The 10,356-nt window shown below is 39.3% G+C and overlaps 1 protein-coding gene across 2 annotated transcripts in view; it reads right to left on the bottom strand.

Moving 5' to 3' along the window:
• Positions 1-10,356, bottom strand: part of LOC121865932 (2-aminoethylphosphonate--pyruvate transaminase-like) — a 32,019-nt gene that overhangs the window by 1,636 nt on the left and 20,027 nt on the right. The window contains exons 1-8 of one of the 2 annotated variants that reach the window (XM_042365490.1): positions 8,512-8,640; positions 7,937-8,076; positions 5,779-5,877; positions 4,642-4,758; positions 3,872-3,995; positions 2,706-2,870; positions 2,440-2,599; positions 44-204 (exon numbers count right to left, since the gene is read on the bottom strand). In XM_042365490.1, coding sequence (XP_042221424.1) covers positions 44-204; positions 2,440-2,599; positions 2,706-2,870; positions 3,872-3,995; positions 4,642-4,758; positions 5,779-5,877; positions 7,937-8,076; positions 8,512-8,527 — 982 coding nt within the window. In that variant the 5' untranslated portion in view covers positions 8,528-8,640. Of the gene's footprint in view, positions 1-43; positions 205-2,439; positions 2,600-2,705; positions 2,871-3,871; positions 3,996-4,641; positions 4,759-5,778; positions 5,878-7,936; positions 8,077-8,511; positions 8,641-10,356 lie in introns of those variants that run through there. The other variant, XM_042365492.1, reaches the window with a different exon arrangement.

Genomic DNA, 10,356 nt, shown 5'->3' on the forward strand with positions numbered 1-10,356 from the left:
CACACCCCCTCACACATACACACACACACACACATAATCTTACCTTTCTCAACCAGTTTATTGAAGAACTCCTTAAAGACAAACTGTGGGTGTTTAGGATAATGGAAGGCAGTTATGACAGGGCTGGCGTGACGATCAGGAACCAACTGTGTGTAGCCAAGCTTCTTCATCCCGTCCACCAGGATCACCCGGTTCTCCTGGTACCTGCCACAACAAGGAAGCAGTTAACCCTAACACTCCTCAACGCTTAAAACATCGTCGGCAAAGGGTTAAATCATCGTCATCAAAGGGTTAAATCATCGTCGGCAAAGGGTTAAATCATCGTCGGTAAAGGGTTAAATCATCGTCGATAAAGGGATAAATCATCGTCGGCAAAGGGTTAAATCATCGTCGGCAAAGGGTTAAATCATCGTCGATAAAGGGTTAAAACATCGTCGATAAAGGGTTAAATCATCGTCGGCAAAGGGTTAAAGCATCGTCGGCAAAGGGTTAAAGCATCGTCGGTAAAGGGTTAAATCATCGTCGGCAAAGGGTTAAAGCATCGTCGGCAAAGGGTTAAATCATCGTCGGTAAAGGGTTAAATCAATGTCGGTAAAGGGTTAAATCATCGTCATCAAAGGGTTAAATCATCGTCGGTAAAGGGTTAAATCATCGTCGGTAAAGGGTTAAATCATCGTCGGTAAAGGGTTAAATCATCGTCGGTAAAGGGTTAAATCATCGTCGGTAAAGGGTTAAATCATCGTCGGCAAAGGGTTAAATCATCGTCGGTAAAGGGTTAAATCATCGTCGATAAAGGGTTAAATCATCGTCGATAAAGGGTTAAATCATCGTCGATAAAGGGTTAAATCATCGTCGGCAAAGGGTTAAATCATCGTCGGTAAAGGGTTAAATCATCGTCGGTAAAGGGTTAAATCATCGTCGATAAAGGGTTAAATCATCGTCGATAAAGGTTAAATCATCGTCGATAAAGGGTTAAATTATCGTCAGCAAAGGGTTAAATCATCAGTTCGGTAAAGGGTTAAATCATCGTCGGCAAAAGGGTTAAATTATCGTCAGCAAAGGTTAAATCATCGTCGATAAAGGGTTAAATTATCGTCAGCAAGGGTTAAATCATCGCCGATAAAGGGTTAAATTATCGCTCGTGGAAAGGGTTAAATCATCGTCGGTAAAGGGTTAAATCATCGTCGGCAAAGGGTTAAATCATCGTCGGCAAGGGTTAAATCATCGTCGGTAAGGGTTAAATCATCGTCGGCAAAGGGTTAAATCATCGTCGCAAGGGTTAAATCATCGTCGGCAAAGGGTTAAATCATCGTCGGTAAAGGGTTAAATCATCGTCGGCAAAGGGTTAAAGCATCGTCGGTAAAGGGTTAAATCATCGTCGGTAAAGGGTTAAATCATCGTCGATAAAGGGTTAAATCATCGTCATCAAAGGGTTAAATCATCGTCGGCAAAGGGTTAAATCATCGTCATCAAAGGGTTAAATCATCGTCGGCAAAGGGTTAAATCATCGTCATCAAAGGGTTAAATGTGGAATAATCGTAATAATTTGGGTTAATAAAAGTTTTTTCCCGTAACATAATTTTTTTCTAACCCCTATAGATAGATTAGGTTAGTTTTGGATGGGTTAAGGTAATTTGGATTAGATTATGTTAGTTTAAATTAGGCTAGAAATGGGCGTATGGGGGAAAAGACTAACAATTACCATAATATTTACCATTAGTGACCTCACATCCACCGTCTTTTGTTATAATCTATTCACTACATATTATACTATCATTAGCAAGTGTGTCATTAATAAACATCTATTCAGACACTCGCCCACTCGGCTGAAACACTGTAAACAAACTGCATTCTCCCGTCAGTGATTAACTCTAAACCTTCACACTTTGGCTAATAGCATCAGAGTTATATCATCAAGAGCCAATTACAATTCGTGGGGTGTTCTCCGATTTGCCAATTACAAGGAGGGAATATTCTCTTGCCCATGGCGGTAAATTTGAACACCAGCGAGGCAAAATTTAATCAGTATTGAGTTTATAAATATTTTAACTCGCCCTCCAGGATTTTTTAGCGTATGGGTTGACCGGATTGGCTATTTTGTGCTAGTCTAAGAGAGCTATTAGAGAAAGGGCTTATATGTTTTGTGAATAATTTTGTAGACTCCTGCCTGTAACTACCTTCCGAGTGTCTAATTGCCATTTTGCTCATTTACTACTTTATATAAGCCGTAAGAAGAATCAAACAAGCTTACTAATCCATAAATAAATAAAATATATATATGCATCAGCTGTAGGTTAGGTTGGCTATATTGATTTGTCATCGTTACATAAATCCTAAAGTTAGTTGGTTAGTATTAAGTATTAAGTATTTGTGTGACTAACTAAATAGATTAGCTTCGTATTTAACCATCACTAAGAACTAACACAACCACTCACTCACCTAGCAGCCCTGGCAGTAAGACCCCCAGCTTCTATGTACTCTCTGAGGGCGACGGTGAAGGCGAGCATGCTGTGAGTCGGAGGAGTGAACCGGAACTGACCCGTCGCCTCCAATGTGAGGTACTGACCCGCTAGATCAAGGCTCAACACCCGGCAGTTACCTGAAGGTGGGGGAAAGTGGATGTGTGTGTGGGCTTATATTATTAATTATACTTACTTATAATCAAGGAATCTCTCTCTCTCTCTCTCTCTCTCTCTCTCTCTTACCTTTGCAGGAAAGTAGATGTTCTTTCCTGCAGATAGCATAGCCAAACCCAGGGACCCCTTCTAGACATTTGTTGGCTGAAGAGACGAGGTAGTCGACCCCAGCCGCACGCATGTTGACAGGAATCACGCCGAAGCTGCTCATGGCGTCTACAAGATATGCTGCTTCTAGTTTGGAAAGAAAAATAACTCAGTCTTTCACTTCTGTTTTTCCCTGGCAGATAAAGAGAAAAATTATGGAACAATTTAGAAGTAAAAAAATAATAATTAAAAGTAAACTGATAATACCGTGATATATTGAATGTCTGACCGTCTAATATGCCTGTCTGACCGTCTAATATGCCTGTCTGACCGTCTAATATGCCTGTCTGACCGTCTAATATGCCTGTCTGACCGTCTAATATGCCTGTCTGACCGTCTAATATGCCTGTCTGACCGTCTAATATGCCTGTCTAACGTCACTCGCGGAGACAGAGTTGTATGGCTATAAGTACTGTATTTGGAAAGTACTGTATCTAATAACGGGATTTTATAGCTGCTAAAATATTATGCTTTGTAGTAAACGTAAAAATTGCCTAATATACACTGGCTAAAAGTTATTGTTTTTTGGGCTTCAAATGTGGAAATCAACTTGTGAACTGCTTTAAAAACTTCGATAAAATCTTGTATTAAGGCTTATTAGAAAGAACAATATAATTTATGGTAAAATTATATTATTATTATTAGTAATAGTAGTAGAAGATGCCCGTTAAAGTTAAGGCTAAACAAACGTGACATTACAAAGGTAATCAAACTATCCAACCAGGAGCAAACTCGTAACAATGGTTTTAAATTAGACAAATTTAGATTTAGGCGCGAAATAGGTAAACACTGGTTTGGAAATAGAGTAGTGGACGAGTGGAACAAGTTACCAAACATCATCATTAACTCTAACACGCTGGATAGCTTCAAACACAGGTTGGATGGATATATGAGTGATAGGGGTTGGGTGTAAAGGGGACTGTCCAGTATGGCCCGCTGCAGTGTCCTCCATTCTTATGTTCTTATGAGCAAGATAAAAAAAAAGTAATGTAACAGAGAACCAGTTAATGCCCAGTACTTACCAACAGTATGTAACAAAGCTATAACCGACCACTCAAGCGTCGAGTATAAAGTAAAATACGACTCACTAGGTTGGTGGAGCCGGACTAGGCGACCCACAGCCTCGACGGGGTTGACAACACCGCTAGAGGTCTCACAGTGCACCATAGCTACTGTTGTCCACTGTTCACCACTCGCCAGTACTTCCTCCACCTGTGTGTGTTGTTCATTATGAGTTACCTGTGTCTGCTGTTATCAATTATCTTAAAATAATTATCCGTAGGCCTATGGCAGAGCATTTATATCCGTCAACTGTCATCCAATCATTTTAAATAATCATTCGTAGGCCTATAGCAGCTTTTACCTTTATCAAGAGAAAATAGATAGATGGATAAATAGATATAACTACTGACCCACAACTACTGACCCACAACTACTAACCCACAACTACTGACCCACAACTACTGACCCACAACTACTGACCCACAACTACTGACCCACAACTACTGACCCACAACTACTGACCCACAACTACTGACCCACAACTACTAACCCACAACTACTAACCCACAACTACTGACCCACAACTACTAACCCACAACTACTGACCCACAACTACTGACCTACAACTACTGACCCACAACTACTGACCCACAACTACTGACCCACAACTACTGACCCACAACTACTAACCCACCCACAACTACTGACCCACCAACCCACAACTACTGACCCACAACTACTGACCCACAACTACTGACCCACAACTACTGACCCACAACTACTGACCCACAACTACTGACCCACAACTACTGACCCACAACTACTGACCCACAACTACTGACCCACAACTACTAACCTTAGATAAGAGTAATGGTTGATCCTCAGGGAAGCTCTGTACGTCAACATCAACTCTGGCACATTCACACATCGTCACCATCCGACACCCGTACGCCCCGTTTGACAACACCAGTACCTAGAAATTGTTTTGCGGAGTTGTATGTATGTATGAGGTTAACTATGAATAATCTCAGGTCATTATGGAAGGTCTAGGTCAATCATTCCTTACACTAGAGAGCTGCTTTTGTTTTTATTCTTCCTAACATTCATTGATTTTTTTTATTCATTTATTTTAAAACTAGTTTGTCCTTAAGTATTAAAACATTAAAGCCTCCGTTTTCTTTTAACCACTAATGACTCCGTTTTCTGTTACAACATTATGGTATTGCATTTCATTCCCTTATCATTCCCTGCCCTGTGCCCGCAGTTATTTACGTGCCATGAGACTAACATTCTCATTCCCTTTTCCCAGATACCCATGTCACTGACCTTGTTAACCCATGTCCCCTTAATACACGTGGCACTGACCTTGTTAACCCATGTCCCCTTAATACCCATGTCACTGACCTTGTTAACCCATGTCCCTTTAATACACGTGTCACTGACCTTGTTAACCCATGTCCCTTTAATACCCATGTCACTGACCTTGTTAACCCATGTCCCTTTAATACCCATGTCACTGACCTTGTTAACCCATGTCCCTTTAATACACGTGTCACTGACCTTGTTAACCCATGTCCCTTTAATACCCATGTCACTGACCTTGTTAACCCATGTCCCTTTAATACCCATGTCACTGACCTTGTTAACCCATGTCCCCTTAAAATACACGTGGCACTGACCTTGTTAACCCATGTCCCTTTAATACCCATGTCACTGACCTTGTTAACCCATGTCCCTTTAATACACGTGTCACTGACCTTGTTAACCCATGTCCCTTTAATACCCATGTCACTGACCTTGTTAACCCATGTCCCTTTAATACCCATGTCACTGACCTTGTTAACCCATGTCCCTTTAATACACGTGTCACTGACCTTGTTAACCCATGTCCCTTTAATACCCATGTCACTGACCTTGTTAACCCATGTCCCTTTAATACCCATGTCACTGACCTTGTTAACCCATGTCCCCTTAAAATACACGTGGCACTGACCTTGGCACCGACCCTGGGTGATGTGGTCTGCAGTACGGCCTCCACACAGAAGGTACCTGACCCCTGTAGTGGCACCACAGTGTACTCCTCGCTGGTCACCTAAACCACAATAAAACAGTAAAAGAAACCAATCCTTCAATATATATATATACAAGTAAATTTATCCGTAGAAAACGTGCTATTAATCAGTTGAATTTGGCCGCCTGCTAGCAGATAATAGAACCCATTTATGCACATAAATAGCAATAATAACGCAACCACAATAAGAAAGTCATTTATAATAAACCACAACGCAGTGAAATTAATTAATCGACTTAACAAAATACCAAGCGGGTTGATATTGTTGATATAGAAGAGAATCTACAATATAAATAAATTCCTGAATCAAAATTAACTTGAAAATAGCTGCTGTAATAATCATAAAAAACGTAGAGACTTTTAATTACATGAGGGACTAATGCATTGCTGAAGAGACCTCTACCAGTCGTTCATCTTATGGATATTAAGGCATATAAACTATCACAGGGAATAATTAACGATAAGAGTGATAGATAAAATAACAAATACAAGTTTATGAAGAAAAAGTGGAATAATATATTTATGACGAATGGAAAAATTAATAATTATAAGGAATCTTGATCGAGTTAGTGGATATATCTTTGTAAAAATTATTCAAAATTCTTCTTAAAATACTAAATCAGAGCAAAATGTTATAAATATGATAATAATGATGTTTTTTCTTATATACTTGGGAAGGAGTCGACATTGGAAACACCACAACAACAGCAGGACAGAACAGCTGAATCTACACCCACATTACGTCCCAACACACAATTTAACAAGAAGAAAATGCTAAGAAAAAGCCATATTAGCCTTTAAAGTGTCTCAAACTGTTTTATTTTGTGAGTTCCCATCCCGATTACTTAGCCTAGTATACAATGTAATATCAGGGGCGGATCCAGGAATATAAATTAAGGAGGGGTCCAAGAAGTTATGGGTTGGGGGGGAGGGGGGACATGGTGAGAACAACAAGCCCACCCAGGCAATATCATGGGCACACCAGTTTGAGAATCACTGTAAGTTTAAGAGATTCTCATTAGGATTCCTGATGAAAAGACCCGGAAAATGGCAGCGAGTAGAAGAAGAAATTAAATTAGTTTTAGGTGGCGTTCATTTAGCAGTAGATTTAAAATATACATGTTTATATATATGAAATAATATACAATAACATCAAAAAATCAATTCTAGTCATGTTGATTTTGTTAATGTTATTGTATGTTATTTCATGTTTTAAGTCTGATGATAAAGACATATTATTGGAACGTTACTATAAATTGTGATTTTTTATCCCTATGTTTGGTCTGGTAGCGTGAAAGTTATTTAAAGAATAATATTCCCAAAGAAACATTAAAATAACTGCAATTACCAGGACACAGGTATTTATTTTTCAGACCTTAATATCGTTACTATTGCAAATGAATGCCGCGAGAAGACAATATAAGAATCTTAATAACACAATGGTTGATGCCCTTGGTTGTTCATGTTGCCTTAAACACACATTAACTGCTCTAATTAACTAATGCTTGTTGGGCGAGGTGTTAAATTACCCCGAAAAACAAACTTAGCTCGACCTTATGGAAGCAGTTGGTGTATCTAAATAACAACATGGGTAAATAATCGAACCAAATTATCTCATGGTAAAGACTTATTAACCTGTCTTGACCTTTGACCTTTTGGGATTGATAAACTTACCTGTGCTGGCCTGTAGTGAGGATCGGTTGACCTGTAATGACCTGAATTGAGGTTTTCATCTGACCTGCAAGGACGTTTAAATGATTATTAGACCTGTCGTGACGTCTTTAGAGGGAAATACTGTAATACAAAAGGAAATTAATTTGGAAATACCTGATTTGACCTGAAGGCGATCACCTATTGGGCTGAGGAAAACTAAATAACACAAACACACAGAGATAAAGAGATAAAGAAAGATAGCGAAGGAGTTAGTGAGTTAGAAAAGACAATTAAATAATACTACTCCAAGCGTCAAACAGCATCGTGACCTGTAAGAAATATTAAGGTATTATAATCTACCTCGGATTTAACGACAAAAACCAATTGATCTTGAAGACTCTTTCGACCTACAATGACCGGGGCTGACCTGAGCAATATCGAGGAGAGTTTGACGAATGTAGGTGACACAGGACATAAACTGTTGATCACGAGAGGATAGGTCGACCTGCATGGCCTCCTTCACACCCCTCGAGGTGTTCAGAGGGCCCGGGGTGAACAAGTTTTTACCTTCGAGAGATAGACAAGAAAGGGTGTTTTCAGTATAAGTTTAACAGTATACTGCGTCGTCATGGCAGTATACTGGATATACACCAATGTTTGTGTAGTACAATACGTGTTTGATAGTATACAGGTAATTACAAGTATGACGGTATAAAATAGTATTTTATTTGAACTATGAAATGTGTATGTAAGTATACAGGTTCCATTACTGTATTTAGGTTATACAACAGTAAGCAAATTATACAACAGTAAACAGTATAAATAAATCATTGACCAACAGTAAGAAATACAATAACAAAACGTATATATGCATTAATATACCATGTCTTCAAAACCAAGGTCAAATAATAATAAGTTAAATAATACTCAGTTTTACCTTCACCACGTTACTTTACCGGTTAAAAAATAAACAAATTAATATAACCATTTCTCCAGAATTACCTTTAGTAGTTGCCATAGTTAACTAGAGTCTAGACAATAATAAATCAGGTAGGTAGATATTGGCACCGTAGAGAATACGTCTGTGTACCTGACTGACTCGTCCCTCTCTCACACTCTCAAGGCCCCGCAGACTATTTCATCATCCTTATATAAACTTCCACCTATGTACGATAACTTCATGTCTATACGGTACATAATATCACGCAGAAAGATGTTTATTTCTTATTAAAAAAAATCTTATCAGGACTCCAAGAGGCTAACTCAGAGCCTTGTGATAACGCCCACTTGACAAATCTCAAAATATTTTTCGTGTGAATCTCGTCTCAGCACAGAAAAATATCGTCTGTTTTCGTCTATTGTCAAACATTAGTGGGATTTTCTTATATAAATGTTATATGATATGCTTCATTAACCCCTATTAAAAGATAAATTACTATTATATCTATTCATTAGTTAAACATTCTATTGCTAGAAAGTGATAATCAAAACACTATACAGTATAATTAAAATCATTATTCTATCTTAAGTCTGTTAATTTTTCTATCTTAGTTTCTATCATCATTCTATTTTTCTCTATTAATTAACAAAAAAATAATAATATAGTCTAATGATGGAAAGCACAGGTAACATGTTAGGGAAATTTAATAGGTCCGTTGTGCTTCATAAACAACTGTAAACTCTGAAATGGGCCCCAGCTATTAGTACTAGTATGGTGGAATGGGCTGCTATTAGTACTAGTATGGTGGAATGGGCCCCAGCTATTAGTACTAGTATGGTGGAATGGGCCCCAGCTATTAGTACTAGTATGGTGGAATGGGCCCCAGCTATTAGTACTAGTATGGTGAATGGGCCCCAGCTATTAGTACTAGTATGGTGGAATGGGCCCCAGCTATTAGTACTAGTATGGTGGAATGGCCCCAGCTATTAGTACTAGTATGGTGAATGGGCCTATTAGTACTAGTATTATGGTGGAATGGGCCCCAGCTATTAGTACTAGTATGGTGGAATGGGCCCCAGCTATTAGTACTAGTATGGTGGAATGGGCCCCAGCTATTAGTACTAGTATGGTGGAATGGGCCCAGCTATTAGTACTAGTATGGAATGGCCTGGCTATATTATATGGTGAAGCTATTAGTACTAGTATGGTGGAATGGGCCCAGCTATTAGTACTAGTATGGTGGAATGGCTCAGCTATTAGTACTAGTATGGTGAATGCCAGCTATTAGTACTAGTATGGTGGAATGGGCCCCAGCTATTAGTACTAGTATGAGAATGGGCCAGCTATTAGTACTAGTATGGTGAATGGGCCCCAGCTATTAGTACTAGTATGGTGGAATGGGCAGACTATTAGTACTAGTATGGTGAATGGCTCCAGCTAATAGTACTAGTATGGTGGAATGGCCCCAGCTATTAGTACTAGTATGGTGGAATGGGCCCCAGCTATTAGTACTAGTATGGTGAATGGGCCAGCTATTAGTACTAGTATGGTGAATGGGCCCCAGCTATTAGTACTAGTATGGTGGAATGGGCCCAGCTATTAGTATAGTATGGTGGAATGGGCCCCAGCTATTAGTACTAGTATGGTGGAATGGGCCCCAGCTATTAGTACTAGTATGGTGGAATGGGCCCCAGCTATTAGTACTAGTATGGTGAATGGGCCCCAGCTATTAGTACTAGTATGGTGAATGGGCCCCAGCTATTAGTACTAGTATGGTGAATGGGCCCCAGCTATTAGTACTAGTATATGGTGGAATGGGCGCCTATTAGTACTAGTATGGTGGAATGGGCCCCAGCTATTAGTACTAGTATGGTGGAATGGCCCAGCTATTAGTACTAGTATGGTGA

Source organism: Homarus americanus, unplaced genomic scaffold, assembly GCF_018991925.1.
Source record: "Homarus americanus isolate GMGI-L3 unplaced genomic scaffold, GMGI_Hamer_2.0 scaffold5142, whole genome shotgun sequence".
Lineage (NCBI taxonomy): Eukaryota > Metazoa > Arthropoda > Malacostraca > Decapoda > Nephropidae > Homarus > Homarus americanus.